Below are 21,790 nucleotides of genomic sequence, written 5' to 3' on the forward strand. Positions count from 1 at the left end.
ATATACAATATGTAATGTATACTTTCATTACAAACTTTCAAATCAAACTAAAAAAACAATCGCTATTGGGGCATGTTGTCACATACAGTACATCTGTTAAATGAACTTGATTTGTTGCACTGGTTAATGTGGCAAAGACCTTCTGATTGGACATCAAGCTCTTACAATATAATTTAAGTTGAACAAACCCTTCTCTGCTTGAACACCTCCATTCGAGTGAGGTAATACAGGTGCATCTCAATAAATTAGAATGTCGTGGAAAAGTAATTCATGCAAAAGGAGCCCCTACCAAGTATTGAGTACATGTACAGTAAATGAACATACTTTCCAGAAGGCCAACAATTCACTAAAAATGTTTTTTTTCTTGGTCTTATTAAGTATTCTAATTTGTTGAGATAGTGAATTGGTGGGTTTTTGTTAAATGTGAGCCAAAATCATCACAATTAAAAGAACCAAAGACTTAAACTACTTCAGTCTGTGTGCATTGAATTTATTTAATACACGAGTTTCACAATTTGAGTTGAATTACTGAAATAAATGAACTATTCCACGACATTCTAATTTATTGAGATGTACCTGTATAACCTGAAAATTAACATGATCAATTCATTCATGTGTACCAGTGAGCAAGTCACTTGGAAAATCCTTTGTAGTCACTGTAACAAATAATACAGGTGAAGCCAGAGACTGCCCTGATGCTTGAATAGAACTCACAGCCTTGTGACTTTAAGTGTTTGTGTAATTTCATAGGTTTCAGCAAGAAAAAGGCATTCAAACTACTGTATCGAATGTTGAAAAGGAAAAGCAGATGGTAGAGATACTTACACACAGAACATGCAAGGCTATGGCCCCCTCCATTCGCTCCTGGTTGGTAAAGATATCATCAGGGAACTCATGTATACCTGCACAAAACACAAACACACACATTTGGCTACATGACTAATCCATTTATAACACACAGAGCAGCGCACACGTGTCTCAGAGATTCTTCCCACTCGTTATACATCATGTAATTAAACATATGGCTGACTCCAGAGGAAAATTAGTAAATGCTTTCAATCACAGACTAATTATACACAGCATAAGTTCATCTCATTAAGGTAGAATGTGCTTGCATATACTTTTGTCTCTATTAAAGGGCTAGATCACTCAAAAATGAAAATTGTGCAACATAAAGGAGATATTTCGCAGAAATGTCTGAGCTTCTCTCTTCCCTACAATGAAAGTGATTGGGGACCAAAGCTGTCAATTTTCAAAAAATGCACAAAAGCACCAAGCGACTATATTTTGTGTCTTCTGAAGCCATATTATAAAATGCATGACAGCATGAAATTTATGTCATTATTCGATAAATAACTTGCCTATAAAACTTTGCTTGTGATGCTCGTGGTCACCATTCACTTCCATTGTATAGAAAAGAGCAGCTTAGACATTTTGCCCAACATCTCTGTTTGTTTCCGATAAAAGAGTATGGGTTTCAAAACACATGAGGGTGAGTAAATGATGACATAGTTATTTTTTTTGGTGAAATATTCCTTTAACAGTCCAAAAAGAGTTCATTATTCATCAGCAGAACCCATACAGTGAAACATTTCTACTCTGATCACTCAGAACAACAAAATGACTTTATCAGACGTCATTCACTGAGCTTCAGAGAGAATTGACAACTATATGACTGTGGCATTGGTGTGATTTTCAGGAGCTGTTCTTGCGGTTCTGACGGCATTACTGCTGCTCCCAGTCCATCGCTGCTCTGTTAACAAGCTATTCACTGACACAGCGTGTCACCCGGCCAGCTCCATTGATAAGCCCACAGCCTGTCGACAGAATCGGGTCAGTGAGAGTGGCCACTTATTTGCCTGGATTCGGTTTTACATTCTCTAAGATAGTGGGAGTGACAAAGTCAGCTGTGAGCTCTCTGAAGTGTTGCAATTGTGCTCGTTCCTACACAGCCCGTTGCCATGACGTCAACATCCAAGATACTACAGCCCTGATTGAAAAGCGCTGAGACCCCAGAGACTGGCTTTGTTCCATTCGGGGAAAAGCCTGATCTCTCTGTGCAAATGTGAAGCCTGATTTATTTCATTGCTGACAGAAAAATAGCTCAGAATGTGTGTAATTTTGAATGGCTGTCACTTTTTATGATTGAAAGGCAGACAATATCTTGAGAGACTAAAATAAATTGCTTGTCTGATCCTCTCACACCTTTGTTTTCCTCCAATATTTTTAGAAAGAATGTCTTTTTTGTGTCTATAAAAGCAAATGTAATCATTTTGCATGCTATTTTATGTTTTATTTTCATGTATGGGTATTTCTTTATCTATAGACAAATTTGTTCCTAAGGACTTTAAGAAAATAAATTATCTTAAAACCATTTTGACATCTCCACTAATTGAATTTGTCCACTAACAATTACCGGAAAATTCTGTAATTTTAATTGTTTTTCATATTAAGTGTCATAATTACAAATATAGGAAATTATGAGCAAACAAAATGTTCTTCACAAATGATATTTACCTTGATTTTTCAAGGTATATTTTATGATTGAAAGTCTGGGTCTAAGATAAGGGAAAGTAAGGGTCTTAAAAGAATAGTACACAAAATAAGTAGCCATAATTAAAAGCAGGTAAAAAGTTAGATTTTTTACAAAATATACTATATATGTGAACTTCACATAAGAAAACAAAAAAGTTGTAATTTGCTTGTCTTAATAATAATAATAATAATTAAAAAAAAACCTGAAGTTCTGAAAAATAACTTATATTGTCAAATTCAGCATTTTCACAACTGGCTGCAGTATTGCACAAGTACATATAACGATATTTCCTCTTTGCACAAATGCAATGTTACTCTCTTGTGCTGTCACATTGTGAGCAAAGATGACAAACTACAAGCTAGTTCTCAGTTTCATAAAAAGATCAACATAACAGTTTTTGTGTAACATGGCAATCATTACAGGAATATCTGCAAGGGTGTTTGTGCGTGTCCATGGCTGCACAGTGCAGTGCAGTGACATTCTCTCCAAGATCACCAGGGAGGTTGAATGCGTCAGCAGGCTTCACACTGCCCCCAATGCCCTAAACACCACAGAGGTGAACTCAAATAAACTAAAAGAACTCACAAAACAATGTTTTATCATCCACAAGAAAAAAGGCTCTCATCTGGTGCTTCTGTAAGTATTGTACATTTAATGACACAAATCCTTCATAATTACACACGGACAGTTCCTGAAGTGTGTGAAAAGAGAGGCTGAGCCTTACTCTATGACCTCTGGGACTCATATCAGTCTGCGATCCTATTACTTGTTTCACACACAAAAACAGTGTTTAACCCGAGTCAAAAGGCTTCTGATGACAAACAGATGAATAAAACGATGGACCGATTGCCTATTTTTATCCAAGGGACAACAGATCTGCTCTGGCGCTCTTGGTTCACATGGATTTCATTGTTGGTGTGGCCTTCATTAGAGAGTCACAGCCTCTCGTTTCTGGTCCCTTCGCAGAGCGCTCCCTGGCACAAGAGATTCTGATTAATCTAATTTCAATTACAGTGCCAATGAATAAAGCAGCACTAAACAACAGCCAGTTACTGTGAGCGGATCAATTAAAGAACACAAAACAACAGCAACAGAAATATGAATTTGGCAATGTTGAAAGGGTCTACAGAAAGGTACCTTCTGTAATACTGAAGAAGGCAAACAAACAGAAATGAATTTGAAATATTTTTATTGTGCACTGGCAACAGAGTTAAAACAAATGGATGAGGCCTTGGTTCCTTTCTCAGAGCGACTGCTAGCAAAGAATTAGACAAGAACATTCAAAGCATGTGAGAAAAGACTAAAATCGCCCGGAAAGTTAGAATAGAGAAGGACAGGGCTGATTCTCAGCAGGTTTGGACCTTGCACAACCTCCTCCTCCAGAGTAACAGGAGACTAATGGCCAGCAGGAAGGACATGCAGACTGTCCACATACATTAACCACTGTCAGTGCCGACCCCCTGCTCAACTCCTCATGAGGACATGAGAAAGCCGTACGCACCCAAGTTCCCTTCGGAGCATTTTGTCTACGTCAAAGGCTAAAAATCGGAAGATGCAATGCTTCAACTTCAAAGTAGATGAAAATGCTGCCTTTGCAGATACTATACAAAGGTAGGAAGACAAAAAGGTAACATCCCAAATATCCACTAAGATGTCATGTCTGTTTGGATTTTGAATGGAAAGAATAAAAATGCTGTCTGACAGAAGCTAAGGAAGATTCATTTTAAAGGAATACTATTCATAAGTTTGGGGTCAAAAAAGATTTTATAAGAAATTAATACTTTTTTTTAAAAACAAGGACACATTACATAAATTGATCAAATAAGTGCTGATCTTTTGAACTTTTCATTCATCAAAGAATTCAGATGTTTTTTTATTACAGTTTCAACAAAAATATTAAACAGCACAACATGTTTTAATTATTTTAATAATTTATTATATATTGATAATACATTGATAATGATTATTAATATTAATAATCATCAAATTAGAATGATTTCTGAAGGATCATGTGACATTGAAGACAGAAGTGATGAATAATGAAAATTCTACTTTGCCATAACAGGAATAAATTATGTTTTAAAATATATCAAAATAGAAAACAGTTATTTTAAATTGTAATAATATTTCACCGCTGTACTGTATTATTGATCAAATACATGCATCCTTTGTGAGCAGTATAAGAGTCTTTTTAATGTGTGTGTATGTGTATAACATGCATATATTTAATATCCTCATGCATGCATGCAGTATATCCAAAGCTCCCTGGAATTTGTTTTAGATTATTAAACATTATGTTATTGTGCCTTGGAAGCCAGATTTATTAGGAGACAAAAACAGTTTCCTTTGGAGACAAAACACTGCCTGTTTAGTCATTGAGTGACTGGACAGTGAGGCCTGCTGAGGTTTCGGACACAGAGACAGCCGTGGAGTAGCTGTCAGTCAAACAGAGAGAGTTATGCCGAGTTCACACTGCACGATTTTCAAAGACGTCGCATCACTGTTGGTTTCACACTGAATGACTCTCTGGGGTAGCATTCAGTTGTTGCTGTGTTCACACTGCACGATGGAACAGCGACAGGAGGTTACACACTGCATGACTTTACAATAGGAAGAATCGCCGACAGCTCTGTCTGGTGCAGGGTTGCCAGGTTTTCTCTACAAAACCCGCCCAATTACTACTCAAAACTAGCCTGAAAATAGCCCAATTGCTTTCGAGGGGGTCCCCCAGTAAAAATCTAATTCGGGGGTAAAATGCTAATTTTTTGGCGGGGTTCTCCTGGTACAATTCACATTCCAGGGCCTAAATATCAGTTATTGGGGTCGCTTCAACCTGCTGACATAAAAAACAACCGGCGGCAATCGCGGATTTGGCAACACTGGTCCGCAAACTACGTTTCATATAACTCCTCCCCGAACTTCCCTCTGCCCTGTATCTTGGTCTCTCATTGGCTGTAGGTCATCGCCGATGTGTTTTTCAGTCAGAACTCATTTCACACAGCATGATTGTGAATCGCCGACAGCTCCAGATATTTAGCATGCCAAATATTTCATGGGCGTCGTCGGCGACGCGTTGGCGATTCCCTCAGATCGCGTCTTTGATAATTCACACTGCGTGATTATCACTTGCGAGAACGAGCACCGATTTGCCTCCAATTTTGGGCATTTGTCTGTGATTTCGCAAAACCTGTCGGCCAGTTAAAAATCGGGTTAAAATCGTGCAGTGTGAACTCGGCATTAGACATAACAGCTTAACTGAGAGTCAGACCTCTGTAATTCCAATCAACAGGAAGGCAGCATCTGTTGCCAATTAAATCTAATTGATGAAATTAAAGCACTTCCGTCGTCAAGACAAACAGTTACTGGAGAATTTCTCCTTCCTAAAGGAACCGAAGTTTAGAGATGTGACTATCTATAGTTGTTATGCTGTGGCTTGTACACTTATACTGTACAGATGCAACTATTCAAAAAAAAAAAGCAAAGTCTACCTGAATACACTCCATACACGCATGAAAACTATGTGGAAGTTGAAACATATAAATACTGCTGCATATATTGTGTTTTATTGTAGAGTGACAGACAGACAGATAGATAGATAGACAGATAGATAGATAGATAGATAGATAGATAGATAGATAGATAGATAGATAGATAGATAGATAGATAGATAGATAGAGCAGCTCTGTGAACTAAACCAATAAAGAGCACAAGTATTTAAGACATCAAATTAACTTAATTCTTTCATCCCCTGTGGCCTGGGAAAGCCGGATGGACAGAAAATCTGGAATAAATATTTTTTAAGGTGAGTCCTGACAGATATTTTCATTATTAGGAACTTTTCTGGGTTGATTGAGGAGTTATATGTATAATAATTGTAGAAAAATGAGAAAAATACATAGAAATTACTGTATAAATTCCTAACAGAAAAACATGGCACGACGGAGACATATTGTTTTGCTCTTCATTACTTATGTTTGGTGATTACTAGAGAAACCCCTCTGAGGATTTGATATGCTGTCTCCATCATTATAATGCTTGTGTGGTTTAAAACAAATTACCCAAGGGAGCTCTAAAGGTATCGTACTTTCCATCATCAAAGATGCGAGTCAAACAACTGATTCACTTAGCGACCAAACTATACTATGATAACAAGTAGAGCGTAATGATATATAAAACACTTGTGGCTTCTTACATAATGAGAAGCTTAACTGAAGACCGTCCCTCAAAGTTAATATCATTCAAAAAATACATCAAATACTCAATGAGGGGCTTTTTTAAGTAGTAGTAACAACCTACTACAATTTGCTTGTTTACACTGTTTTTTTTTTCTTTTTTATTCTCATTCTGTCAAATCGTAAACTTTATAAAAGCTTCATGATGACAGCTTTGATTTTTTATTTTTGCAGCATCCTGAGGGATCACTTTGCCAAAGTACCACTCACTTTCCTAGAAATCCACTCTTGTTTTTTTGGTACATCCCTACCATGTCCATATTTGACCCTGGAGTTTAATCATGACTTAATTCCGATGTAGAACCCTATGGAGTACTAATATGGCATTCACTGGCATATTTTGAGATCACTTCAATATGAAATGCAGCATAATGACTGCTGCTGGTGACGTAACTTTGGGACAGATGCTGAGTTGTTGACAGATTCCATGAAAAAGTTCTGCCTCTTAAGTGACTTTCCCCTATAAAGCTGCTTTAATTGTCATGCGGAGCCTTTAATCCTGTTTTCCCATAGATGACATAAGTTGCCTTCCGTCCATTTAACCATGTCAATTCTATAATTTGCACTTAAACATTGCTGGAAATGCATAATCCAGTGCATGTCCTCAAATAACTTTGTCTAATAAGGACAAGACAGGCCTATGGACATTACACAGAAAAGTAACGTAAAGAAAACTTTAGCTAATGCAATAAATTATTCATTTAAAGCTGGTTAATTGCTCACCCAGTGTTCTATACCAAATTATATAATTCAGGGATATTTAGGAAGATGGCAGTTTCAATAAATAAATAGATTTATATAAACTGAAGTACTAAAATGACAAAAACTGGAAAAATAATACATGAAGGGTAAACAGAAATACATAAAAAACTAAAAATAATAAAAATTACAAAAGTGCATAATTACTAAAATAGTAGTAATTATAAAATTATTCAAATTAAAAAAATTAAAACTGATTCAATTAAAATGTAAAAAAGCTAATTCAAAATATAAACTAATGCTAAAATAATAATAATAATAATAATACCAAAATTACAATTGTACACAAAAGAAAATATAATGGTAAAGTTATCAAACATAAAATGTACACTAAAAAATGCTGGGTTGTTTCAACCCTATGTTGGGTCAAATATGGGCTAACCCAACTGTTGGGTTAAAAAGCTAATTTAAAAATGAAACCAAAATTTAACCCAACAGTTGGGTTAGTCCATATTTGACCCAACATTGTGTTGAAACAACCCAGCATTTTTTAGAGTGTACAGTAGAAAAAAACTGTATAGCTACAATCATACAGAAAAATAAATAAATAAAAATTATATTTTAAATATATAATATAAAATGTTAATAAAACATGTTTTTTTTATAAAGCTAGCTAAGGAAAGTGAACGTAAAAGCATTTAAATGGCAACATGATCTTAATATGATTCACTTACAAGGTGCATTTGACCCAGTTTGACTGCTTTACTTTTTTTTATGTAATTGATACACAGTTTATTATCTCCACCTCAACAGGGAAATCGGTGATTGAGAGGGGCTAGCGGTGCTCAAGTGCTTCAGGTACAGCGTTTGAGAGGGGACACTCAGGACCGCTAATTAATGACATGACTCGCATGCCAACAACACTAGTCCTCTTCGCAGTCAGCCTCAAACACAGCTGAGATACCGAGACCAATTAGTCCTGGATTCAATTAAAGCAATTCACAAGCCCCTCACTGCTGGACTAACATCAGCGTGCAATTGTTTCAGCTGAGCTCTCTTCCCTCGTAAACCAATCACAGCTACATTGTGCTGCTAATGGCTAATACATGATAAAACATTCATAGTCACATAGAGTCCTTAATAACAAGACTTTTTCTAGTATACACATGAAATGTTCTAACACAAAAGTAAACTAGCTGAAACTAACCAGGTCAACAGATAAATAAGAAGCAATGTTCTGTACCTGCTTATGTAAAAAGGTTGAGCAAAGAGAACATAAGTGATAGGAGATTCGAAGGCATGCAATGGTCAAATTGTTTTTGAGTTAAAAAAATGTTTCTCTCCATCTCTCTTACAGAAACACACACATACACACATAACTAAAGAAACAGAGGCTGGGATAAGCATATTTGATGATAGATGCAGAGTCCTTCTTAAATCCCTGACTTTTAAATCTATGCAGGATCAAGCAGGATTGACCTGCACTGTAGCAACTGGGGTCCAGACTCACAGGGGGGAAAAAACAGCATCCGTCCATGCTTCTTACATAAGCACACAAATATTATATAATTCAGACTTGTATAAATGATTCATTCTAATCCTATACATCATTAAATAGATCTCAGGAGGTAAGGCTTTTTAAGAACAATGCACAAATGCATACTACAAGACATTGTGTAGTGAGCAGTTACTAAAAGTAGAATAATGGGAAATGATTGTGTATATATATTTTTTCTCTGAATGGTCAAGATACCTGAAATGTCTCTTTTAAAATAAAATATTATTAAATTAAAGAAAAAATTTTTAACATTGGTTTTAACTAATTTAAGTCAAATAATATATGTATATATAATAGATGTATACATTCAATAATTATAATAATATCAATCTAATAACAATAATTATAATAATTACTGTCTCTGCTACTGCATCCCTGATACACACTCTTATTTCAGCCATGACAATGAATAGTTTGGCATGGTGATGGAAATGACAGTGTTAATGTATTTGGTCTTGGCGGAATAGATCTGCTGCACTGATGCTGATTGTTGCTGCTGCTGCAGAGCAAGTGATAACACATCCACAGACATGCTGTCATCATCTAAGACATGCCGCTGCTGATGCACATATAACACATATGAAATTACCCGTACTAATCTATATGGGTGGAGCTGGGAGAGGTGGAGGGTTTGCTTGAATCAAACACAGAACCAAAACATTTCAATGTTAAGCAGCAAGCTCACTGGCTGCAGAAACAGCAGAGGCCGGTCCAGCTTGTGCCATGCTGGATGATGTCATGAACTAGATATGTATGATATCAGTGCTACTGCCGTTCATATCCATTATCATTGATTTATTGCTTCTAAAAGATGCTACTGCATGTCAACCAAACCATTTATTTTTCTGAAGTAATATCCAACTTCCCAAATGTTATTATCTGCATGCTTTGTCATTTACACAAGTGTGATGCATGATCTAATCCATTATTATGTGATGTCATCCAGAGTGGAGTGGTCTAGTGTGGTCAGGGAGATGACAATGACCCGAGCCCACCAACCCCTGCCACTAATCCCTCTATAAATGACAGATGACTCTGGGGAGGAGGGGATATATTATCCATGAATGATGCTGGAAGGGTCTAATGCATTAGTATAGTCACTAAGGACAATGTGATTGTTTTATATGTAGTAGCATGTAAGGGGCATTAAAACTTTCCCGCTCAATCTCTTTTTGTACCACTCTGCTGATTCTGGGTTAGTATATGCAGGGTGTTTGGGGACAGCATGTGTCCATCAGCTAAGCTCTACAAATCCCATCCTAATCTGTTGCATGATGATACGTGCAGGAAGCCTGAAAAATAATATTCAATACATTTTCTCCATTATTAAAATATGGCTGCCCTTATGCCATGGGGTACACAGTTTGCAAAAAAGCTTTAAAAATGATCATGTGGTTCAGGAGATGATAGGGAGAGATTCAAGGACTCTTTTCCCTAGTCCAAAAGATGTGTATTTGCTGAAGCTGAGACAAATTTCCATCAAGCTTCTGAGAAACATGAATCTGTGTACTGTTGCCTCCATTATGGCAGTTAAGGGTGCTTGATGCTGCTCCTTCAAAACCAGTTTTTTGAAAACACATATGGTTGTATATAACTTTTTTTGCCACTGGTATTTAAAAAGCTGGGAGGCACATTACTTAATGTGATGGACATCTAATATAAGAGAATGAGAGAAGATATGAAAACAAATTCACTATTTGTTCTACATATTGCAACAAAAAAATAAATCTAGTTCAAAATGTAAAACATGTAACACTATAAAAATATCAAAAAATGTTTGTTTAGTTTTCTTGTATTTGTGTACATATATGTGCGTGTGTGTGTATATATGTATGTATGTACAGTGGGTACGGAAAGTATTCAGACCCCCTTAAATTTTTCACTCTTTGTTATATTGCAACCATTTGCTAAAATCATTTAAGTTAATTTTTTTTCCTCATTAATGTACACACAGCACCCCATATTGACAGAAAAACACAGAATTGTTGACATTTTTGCAGATTTATTAAAAAAAAAAAACTGAAATATCACATGGTCCTAAGTATTCAGACCCTTTGCTCAGTATTTAGTAGAAGCACCCTTTTGATCGAATACAGCCATGAGTCTTTTTGGGAAAGCACATACACACATATCAATAAAATAAGATAAAAAGATATACTGCCATGCAAAGGCAAAAAAACGTAACTTCGTATTTGTTCGAAAATTAGTTATTGATATTTTTGAGACATTCAAGACCTCCTTTATCATGTGGATAAGTATCAAACGTCGATTTTGTTGTTTTTTCGAGAAAATAATGGGTTGTCTTAACAGTAACTTTGAAAATCCCAGGAGAAACCAAGGCAGAACACCGTATAACACCAGTTACCGCTCTTTGTTTTGGAACACTCAAATTGAGTTACGGTACTCTGCCTTTGTTTAGCCGTGCGTCAGTATGAAGCTACTGTGCTGGCCTGAAGTTATTCGTTATTCTACCTTTGTTTTACTTTCCATTAAAGTCTGCCGCGTTTAAATTACAGTGTATATTGTATTATTTCATACATCTGTCTGCAATTTTTTAGACAAACGAATTAGATAGATTGCGATCTACCAAACTGCTCCATATAACAAAGACTAGATAACTTAGCAACAATAAATAATCTTTAAACTTTTTTTTTTCTTTATTAAATTGCAAATTATTCACTCAGTGCCAGCCTTGGTCTGCCCACTTCTGTATATTGTATATGTGGTCGTTACTGCCTTTTGGCTTGATGTGACTCCTCACTTTTTGCAGACAATGCAAAGGCAGAGTACAGTAACTTCAAAATAGGAGTAAAATCAAGTTTGAGCTCAAATTTTTTTTTATGTAGATAATTTTTATTACTAAAACATCTAACTGCCAGATTTCCAGTGTCCAACCTATAATTAATTTGTCTGGACAATTAAATATCTTTAAAGTAATTTTTCTCAGTTTTACACTCTAGCGAGTTAAGGTCTTTTGCCTTTGTAGGGCGGTATACCCCACTAACATAGCAACAGTGATTCAACCAATGGCGTTTAGGGCGGGGTTGTCTTATATGACCAATGGCAGCTGGGGGGAGTAAACTGTCTGAAAACAGTCATTCGCCTATAAGTACAAAAGTATGGAGAAACTGACAATTGTGCATGATGTCAAGCAGAAAATATGGTGATTGTGTGTGTCTCAGTATTTTTTTATCAACACAGCACGCTAAAGAAAATGATAAGTGTAGCAAGGAAGAGAGCTCTCATCTGAAGAGCTATACAGCATGAATGACAGTGAAGAAGAAAGAGAAAGAGAGAACTCTATTCCAGCTGGTCAAAGATATTTTGATGGGCCCAATCTAATTACGTTGTGGTTGACGTGAACGTGAGTGAGGTGTCTGAGAGAAGGCCTTATCATAAAACATGAATGGAAGTAATTAAAGAGTTACATGAAAAGAAAGTATACACTACAGCTGGAAAAATCATTTCAAAACATCACTGTGGACCATGTGATTTATAAGACCTGATCTAATCAACAAACTCATAGGAGCTGTATGTCTGTAGCCTACACAGAAATAGCTGGCCAGGGGAGTTGCCAAAATGCCTGCCAAGAACCTTTTTTCTTGCATAACCAACTGCGCGAGTTTGGTACAGGACTACTTATTTGTTCAAACAATTAAATGTTGAGGAAACCTATTTGGAAAGAATCATTATTTGTGCAGTTCCACTTGGTGCCACTTGATGCACAGGGCCTTCAGTAGTTTGGTGCAGTAGTTTTTGTGAAGAGTCATCTGAATGATGTTCACTCACATGAGACCCATAATAGTTTTCTGTAAATAGAGTTTCACGAGCTCACACCTACATATAATAAATAAAGTAAAGGTTATGAGTATTTGGGATGCTGTCCGAGGGGAGGGCCCGAACCCAGATTTCAGGAATGAAGTGACCATCTTTATCAACAGAACACTGAATCACTGACTCACCCGATTCATTTAAAAATGTGGATTCATTCAATGAAACACTGCTGTGTTGCTCTGAGATGCACAACAGCTTTTGTGGCTTTGTTTTCATTGGCGAAATAGAGCAAAAACAGCCAATATTGGCAATATTTTATTGCCTATATTTAAGTAGGATTATTTTGAGACACTGGAAGACAGTCCAGTTTTGACAATTGGGCCAATGCAATGGTAGAAATTGCATCTTATGTATCCATCAAATAAATGGTGTTAGAGAAGAGGGGTTGTCTTCCTGGGAAGAGTTCTGGACATATATTACAGTAAGGTCTCAAAATGAATAGACAACTATTTTGTGTTCTGTCTTGCACTGTATTTTATTTCATGGTCAAAATGTGACCGTAGAAATTTGTATCCCTGTATAATTATTGTAATGCTGTATTTCTGTTACCCATCAGCCTTTCAAAAAAGCTATAAAAACTTCAGTAAGTAAAACTTTCACTAGTTCTTGTTTCTCTCACCTAAATATCACTCTCAATGCACCACACTTGATGTTTAAATCAAGCACTGAGGCTTATGTCAATCTAAAGAGTTTGTACTAATGTCAAGAGATCAATCCATCCATCGGTCACCTCAGAGTGATGGCTGACAGGCCTCCTGCTCACCTGCTTGTCTCCCAGAATAAAGCACAGTCCATGTGTCATTCGCTGGGCTCCCTGGGATTTACCTGATCTCTCTGGGAGCATGCTGTTCTCCACAGAGATGCCATATTTCGGGAAACATACCTATTATGCGCGAATCATAAATCATATGGTGGAGGGATCAGGTCAGGACACAGGAAGGAACGTATAAGAGAGAAACAGGGAGAGGAATAAAAAGAGGGATTGAAGGAGGAAAGGAAGGAAAGACAGGACTGTTGTGTTTAAGACCCAAGTAGGCCAGTGGGACCGAAGAAAGGGCACATGGTAATCCTGGCATTTAATCAGGACGCCACAGAACGTGACCAGAAAGGAAAACTAAATCATACTCACACTCGACAAGGCAAAAATAGAGATGGTTTATAATCATCTGCCTCATTATACAATCTGTTTGATCCAGAGAGCAAATCATTAAAGCAGGACGAAGCGCTTTCGTTTTGACAACTGCATTTTCCTGAGAGTTGGAGTAGCACACATGGCCTAGCGGATTGCAAACAGGACTGAATGTTAGGCTAACCAACTAGACCCACAACATTGCTAATAATTAATCATGTTTATGTGATTTACCACCAAAATTATGTCACTTCCTAGAGGATGATGTCATTAAGGATCCAGCATTTTTAGTTAAAGGGATATTATTAGGTATGTATGATACTGTATATCTGCACTAGATTGGTTATATGCTGATATTAGAAATGTTTTTAATGTGTTAGTTTCAATCAACACATGATACATTTTGACCATTATTGGATATTTAAAGTGCCCCTATTATGCCATTTTGAATACTGCCTTTCATGCAGTGTGTAATGTAGCTGTATGTAAATGTAAACAATCTGCAAAGTTGTAAAGTCGAAAGTTGCCGATAAATAAAATTATTGTCTCCCAAAAGAAAGAATCGAATTTGAACAGCCTAAACTAATCGTCAGTAATTCTAATCGCACTTCTACTTTGTTCTACTCTGGCCGGCCGCAAACAACTTGACCCATCCTAAAACACTGTAGCTTGTTCGTGTGGTTAACATGTCGAGAATACGCTGTGTCCTACGCTGTGAAAGTAAATTTCTTTTATTTTCACTTCCGAAAGATGAGGCTGCAAAGAATCAGTGGTTAAAATAAATTTTTTCCACTGTACCACAGCAGTACAACCCCAATTTTAAATCACAAACACATTTTAAATCACAATTGCAATTTTTTTCATAAATTGTGCAGACCTCTCTTTATTTAAGAGTTTAGTAATTTATCCAGTATATTAAAACATCTGATGAGGACATGAATTACCTTAAACTTAAAGTTACAACACAGCTGAAATGATCAGAAGCCACTGTAAATTTGAGAAACAGATTTTGTCAGGTAAAACTCACAAGCACATATACACTGAACATAAAAAACTGCACAATGGGAACCATGTGCCTCACTTTATTTCCTTCTTTCCATACTCCCCTCACTCAGGTCTGCATTACACAGTGTGGGAACATTTAACAACACATGCTTGATCTCTCTCCCTCACCCACACACATACTCACACATGCTGGCAAACACTGAGGCCCATTCGTGCACACCGCCGACCTAAAACTACAGGATCATAAAGAGGAATTCTATGCGGATGAGTGAATATTTCAGTCCCACAATCCCAGACTAAGGCCTCTGATAAGCTAAAGCTTCCTCTGGGGAGGCACGAGGAGCTGTGCAGATCCAGCTCTGTGTGAGATGCAGCACGTGCATGTGAAGACTTTACATGGCGGGATGGAGACGGTGAGAGGCCACTGCCTGCCACGCTACGTCCATTCTGACCACTCCATCTCATGATGTTTGGCTGATCACATGACCAGGCCTGTGTTTAATTACAAACACATTTATTGAGGTGGAATGCTTGTAAAGAAAACCTTATGTGCCAAAAAGGTGGTCTGCAAAAAAAACAGATCAGAAAAATAATGCAGTGTGTTTGTGTATTTGGTGGAGGTTTTGTTAAAAGAGACGACCACGCAACAGAGACAATGATGAATATAATGTGACATGAGTGAACACCTCATCATCTTACAATGTTGAATAAGCAAACACAAAACCCTCAGAACCCACTTCTCTGTTTCTCTCCTGACATGTGTTCCCACTGACTAACCAGAGGTGTTTTATTAACTTTTAAAGCTGTTTGTACCTCTGGGAGTCACGAAAGGAAGAAAACAAACAGAGCAAAGGGGGAGTGAGAAGGTCTCTTCACTGTTGAATATAACTTTTGACAATTCCAAATATAATATAAACCCTCTCCCAAAGACAAAAATTCACATAACCAACAGCCCAGAATACATAATGTAATAGCAACCTACATTTGTTTAAAAGTATTTTTTGCTCAAACCATTTTTACAATTTATAACCATTTTTTATAACAATTTAAACAATTGTTTTTAACAATTGATCTGCTGTAGTTGTGTATAAATTTGCGAATTTGAATTTCTGAAAGTTCATATGTATCACATGTAGGAAGTATCACATCCTATTCCAGGCGAAAAATATTTTAAATATCAATAAAAAAAAATCGACTGATAACTGATGTAGTACCAATATATTGTGTGTCCCTAGATTTAAGCACAACCAAAACAATAAAACAAGTCAAGAGTAAACAATGACAGTAAGAGCTCCAAACAGGAGGCAGGTCATAACAGATAATTACCCCAGTGCAAGTGAACCCTACGAGGCAGCAGGCCCGATCCTGTCCAAGCTCCCTCTCCACACTGCTACTCATTCATTTTTAAGTGTGATGAGAGATAAAAAAGCACGGATGTAGAGCAACATGGTCCATGGGGACTCATGAACAGCCATAGAGCCTATCCATCTGCAATCTCTACTGTTTAAATATAGCACATATCATCATTAGTCTTACTCTCCTCACAATTTCATTGTCTCTCTCTCTACATGCCAATTGGATGGTGACCGCATAGAGATATGTGATTTAAAATCTTTGATCTTTGCTCATGGGCCCTCGGTTCAGCAATCAGGTTGTTTTGAGCCAATCACCTTTAAAAAAAGCTTTAAAAGTCATTATTTTATGGCAGATAACCATTTAAAGCCCAAAATTAAAATGTATATAATTAAATTTTTTTTTGTCAAAATACATCAAAAATAAACACACACACTAAACAGTCATGTTAAATGCTACCTCTGGAGCCGCAGGGAAACGGCAAAGCTGATCGGCAGATGGTACATTTATGTTGTAGAAAACTAAAACTGAACTAAAAATAACATTGAATTAAAAATAAATATATATTTTAAATTATATAAATAATAAATCATTCTAAATAGTAATATTAGCATTATTTAATATTATAATATTAGTAATATTAGTAAAAAATGAATAAAAAGTGACATTACTACAAAATTACTAAAAATTTTAATATATTTAAAAATAAAAGCTATTATAAAATGGCTTATGGCAGCTGGATGCCACTCTCTCGTGAACGTACATACGACAGTTAGCGGAAGCTAGAGATTAAGATTTATAAAGTTGTAAATATGGATATTTTTCTTACACAAACGCATCGCATCGCATCGCTTCAGAAGGCCTTTATTAACCCCCCAGAGCCATGTGGACTTCTTTTATAATGGATGGGTGCAATTTTTTGGACTTCAAATTTTGGGCTACCATCCACTCCCATTATAAAGCATGGATTAGCCTGGACATTATTTAATATAACTCTGATTGTATTCGTCTGAAAGAAGAATCTCATATACACCTAGGATGGCTTGATGGTGAGTAAATCATGGGGTAATTTTCATTTTTGGGTGAACTATCCCTTTAATATTTTTGAAAAACCAGCTTGACCAGGTGTGCGTTTCCCAAAAGCAACTGTGGTAGAAAGTTCCATCGTTACCAATAGAGTGCAAGAGATCTTGCGACCATAGTTAGCTAATGATTCTTCTGGTAAACGCACCCCAGGCTGGGAGACCATCTGAAGCAGCTTATGCTGGTTCAAGCTGGTCTTTTCATCAGGTAAATCACGACCAGCAAAGCATGTAAAAGTTCTGAGAACTTCTGCTGTAAAATTCCTTGATGGATAGGATCTGATGTACCATGATTTAATCATCTCTCATCCAAATTTGACTCTTATACTTTCCGGCACTAAAGCCCATTAAGTGGAATCGATGATTAACACCCTGAAGTTTGTTTTGGAGAGTTGTAAGAGGTGAAAGCACAGCTGCGGTTCCATCGAGATAGAAATCAGAGGCCCTTGTGGGACACAGACGTGGCTGGGTTCTGAAGGGAGCAGAGAGGAGAGACACACAAACACATTTACACAACACGCAAACATACATGCACATGCTAATGGCTCTATGACAGAAACTGTGTAAGAGCAGCCAATGTCTCTGTCCTCAGAGAACTCCTTACATTATTCAGATTGTTAATAATTCAGCAGTGAGCTCATTGCAAATGATGTCTACATTCGAACTCACAGCTACGACTCTACTGCCAGTTCAATCTGAGGATCTTGTGCTGAGATGCAGAGAGATTATGACACTTCACTGTTACATCTCTCTTAAACGCTTCTCCACAGCAGAGGCTAACAGTACTCTCGCTCTCTCAGTCCCTCAAAAGCCAAGTGCGGCCCTCATGGCTGCTCCCTTTCTCCAAGCTGCACACTCCGTTTTCATTTGTCAAGATGCTTTTTTTAAGGGAAGGAAGCACGAGATCTGCTGGGTTTGCTTATGACAGACATAAGTGATTAAAGCTGCTACATTTATGCCACAAACCCTAACACTTTAAAATGCTTAATGTTTTAATAAATATAAAGCAGCTTTTACACCAATGTTGTTATTATTACTTAGTTTAAATAAAGCTGAATAAAATAAAATAAAAATATTAGAAAAACTGAAAATGTTTCCGTGTAACTAACTGAGGTAAAATAAGTTGAACTGCTAAAATGACTAAAACTAAAATAAAAAATGAAGCTAAATAGAAACATTAAAAAAATGTATTGCAACAGTTGTATAGAAAATTGTATAGCTTTTGTAACCTTCATATTATTTGCTTCCTGTATTGGACTAATTCGACAAATTAGATGAACTTAATACATAAATGAAATATAAAAAAACAACTAATAAAAAGTGAAAAGAGCACATAACAAAATTTCCCCCCAAAAAGCTAAAATTAAAATATAATATAAAGGTTCAAAATATTAATAAAAACTATAATAATATATAAATACTAAAATAACACTACCACAGGAACACACTCAGTCTCAAATAATTAGAAACTATTCAAAACCTTGACCCTTTTTTTTATTCCACCAATATTTTGTGCATCCCTATCTAGTATCCTAAATCTGCATAGATTTCAGAGACGTGGCCTGGCAAGTAATGCACATGTTCCGACATGTGCAGCATGCGGGTGACCTGAGTCCGGCTCAAGCCTTTTCCCTTATTCTCTTTATTGTCTTCTGCCATCTTGATCATTCAAACGTGCATCTAATATGTGTTGTGATGGTTCATTATTAGAATAAATGCTGAAGTAGGAAAAATCCAATCATATTTAGCATACAACGTAATATAAGCATATAATGTAATACAAGCATATAACATAAAATACGCATATAACGTTTCCGCTTTCACTTGCTACATTACTATGCAGTTAGATTAGACATGAAGTGCAGCAAATAGACACTACTAATAATCATACATTAAACACTAAAGTGATCTTTTCTCTTTGACCCTCATTAGAAGGGCTGGATTCTAGCTTTTCTGCAGTTATAGTGTCAGCTTTTTCCCAGCCGTTGTTTGAGTGTGTTACATAATCAGAGAAGCTCAAGCAACCCTGCAGCACTGATGACATCACACTCTGAGCCTGTCCATCACACACTGGTTAGTGTGAGAGAGCATGAGAGCGAGAGGAATAGAAGGAATGAATGATGGAAAGATATAAGAGAGAGAGAGAGAGAGAGAGAGAGAGAGAAAGGAAAAAATTATACACGCTACATATGTGTATCAGCGTTTAACAACAGAGCATGAAATCCCAGCAGGCCAGCTAAAAATAAATGCATGAAACAAGGCAGAAGAGTGAAGCTGAGATGGCTCTTCATCATCAGCATAGATTTAGCCTCAGGCATGTACTCCTTTATTTCATTACAGTACAGGGGTCATGACGGCCTCTCGCTGGCCAGCGCTGCAAGAAAACATGAAGACTCACTATGGAATGAGGGAGAAGCTGGTGAACGTGTGTGTATGTGAGTGTCTCACGAAAATGGAATTCCACAGCAGCTCACGTGCACAGGGTGAAGCAGCCTCAGCACGAAACACCAATCGCCCCATTAATGAGGAGCCAGCTGCTCGCGCCGCCCACATAGTACACTGACTCGCTGTAGGTTGCAACTATAGGGTCATTCCTGTTATGCAGTACATTGCCATCCATGGTCTCCATATATGTCATAGTATGCTGGATGAAATGTGAAACTCAATTTAAAAAAAAAGGAAATCATTCAATTAGTTTAATTTAAGCAGAATGCCACAAGTGAACATAACAATGAATTTAAATAATTTTACTGATTTGGTTTGAGCGAATGTTGCTATTTTTTACAGTTATTGCACTTAATAAGATTTATTAAAAAATTTAAGAAAAACATGTTTTATTCGGTAATTAAAGCATTAAACATAATATTTAGTCCATTTTATATTTAGTCAATGTAACTAATTATAACATTAATATAGCTCAATATAACTTTCTATTCTGTTAGTCTTTTGTAATATTCCTTTAAAGTCACTGTGAAATCAAAATATTTTATTTTGTGTTTCGCAAAAGTAAGAAAGTCAGACAGGTTTGGAACAATTTGAGGGTGAGTACATGATGACAGAATTTTCATCTTTGGATGAACTAACCATTTAAGTTGTCCGTTAGGCAAGGAGAAATGAAAAGGAAATCAATGATATTTCAGGATGACTTCTTAAAGAAAAGTGTCCACTCTCCACTATGTATGTTTAAAAAAAGCACACAAAAGCTGCAACACTGAAACACTAAGTATATTGTGACTGTTCCTCCAGTCCACGATTAACATTACCTTTCATCTTTACCTCAGCCAAATTTTACTCAGGTTAAGAATTATAATCGCAGGAGATTCAGGCCTATTTTTAAAACAGGACTGCTGGAAACACTTTTTGGTAACGCTTTAGATTTCAACCCGCAAAGAACTATGTAAGTATACTGAATTTACGGTGTACGTTTCTGTAATTATAGTGTACCTATAAAGAACATACGTGTAGGTATAAGGGAACAATGTGTTACGTTTGGGTAATAAGGGGGTAACAACCAGATAATCAACCTGCAAAGAACTGCGTAAGTAAACTGAAGTTACAGTGTAACTTTTTTGTAATTATAGTGTACCTATTCAGTACCTCCGTGTAGGTATAAGGGAATAATATGCGAAGTTTGGGGAATAAAGGGGTAACAACCTGTAAAATTACAAATCATTTATACTGTAAGTATTTTGAAACTAAGAGGTGCTTATTCTAATATTACGTGGTATGTATGGCCTAAACAACAGTCTTATGTTGGGAATGATTTAGAAAGACGATATATACTTTTTATAATTTTATATTGGTATTTTATTATAGGCGTATAGGTATTTTTTAACCATGGGGTACACATTCTATTATAAAAGGACGGACATGATGGAGATTACTGAACAACAAAACTGGACATCTAGTGAAATGAGTTAATGAGTTTCTGCTATGATTTATAATTCACGAGTCTACTTACCTTATGAAAGCTTATTTGTCGATTTCAGCAACTTCACACCAGCAACTTCTCAACACCACTATCACCAAATAACTTTGCATGATATACCATCAAGGTTCAACGCAGCTTAAAACAAGTTTACCTCTTTCCAGCTGTTCGCAGAAAAAATACATGATACAACATTTGTATTTCAGTGGATGTATACTGTGGTGTTTTTACAGCCAAAAAATGTAGAGGGTTTAATTTGGCCATCGAACAATTAAATTAAAACTAGTGCAATATTTTTCTCTGTAATTACTGTGCAAATATACACTTGTTCTGTGTTTAAGTCCAACTTGTTCCTCCCTTGTTCCATGTAGTTACAGGGTAAATACAACATTTGCGGCTGTAAATTAAAGTGGTGCTTTGTTCCCCCATTGTTC

At 36.5% G+C, this 21,790-nt stretch overlaps 1 protein-coding gene across 3 annotated transcripts in view; it reads right to left on the reverse strand.

Moving 5' to 3' along the window:
• The window catches only part of LOC107585340 (sodium/potassium/calcium exchanger 3), a 75,523-nt gene that overhangs the window by 17,534 nt on the left and 36,199 nt on the right, over positions 1–21,790 (reverse strand). For all 3 annotated transcript variants that reach the window (XR_001609235.1, XM_016272341.1, XM_016272340.1), the window contains exon 3: positions 826–902. Coding sequence is in view for 2 of the 3 variants with exons in the window: in XM_016272341.1 (XP_016127827.1) it covers positions 826–902 (77 nt within the window). In the remaining variant the exon portion in view is untranslated. The remainder of the gene's footprint in view (positions 1–825; positions 903–21,790) is intronic.

The sequence above is a fragment of the Sinocyclocheilus grahami genome, unplaced genomic scaffold (assembly GCF_001515645.1).
Source record: "Sinocyclocheilus grahami isolate Dianchi unplaced genomic scaffold, SAMN03320097.WGS_v1.1 scaffold69.1, whole genome shotgun sequence".
NCBI classification, from domain to species: Eukaryota; Metazoa; Chordata; class Actinopteri; order Cypriniformes; family Cyprinidae; genus Sinocyclocheilus; species Sinocyclocheilus grahami.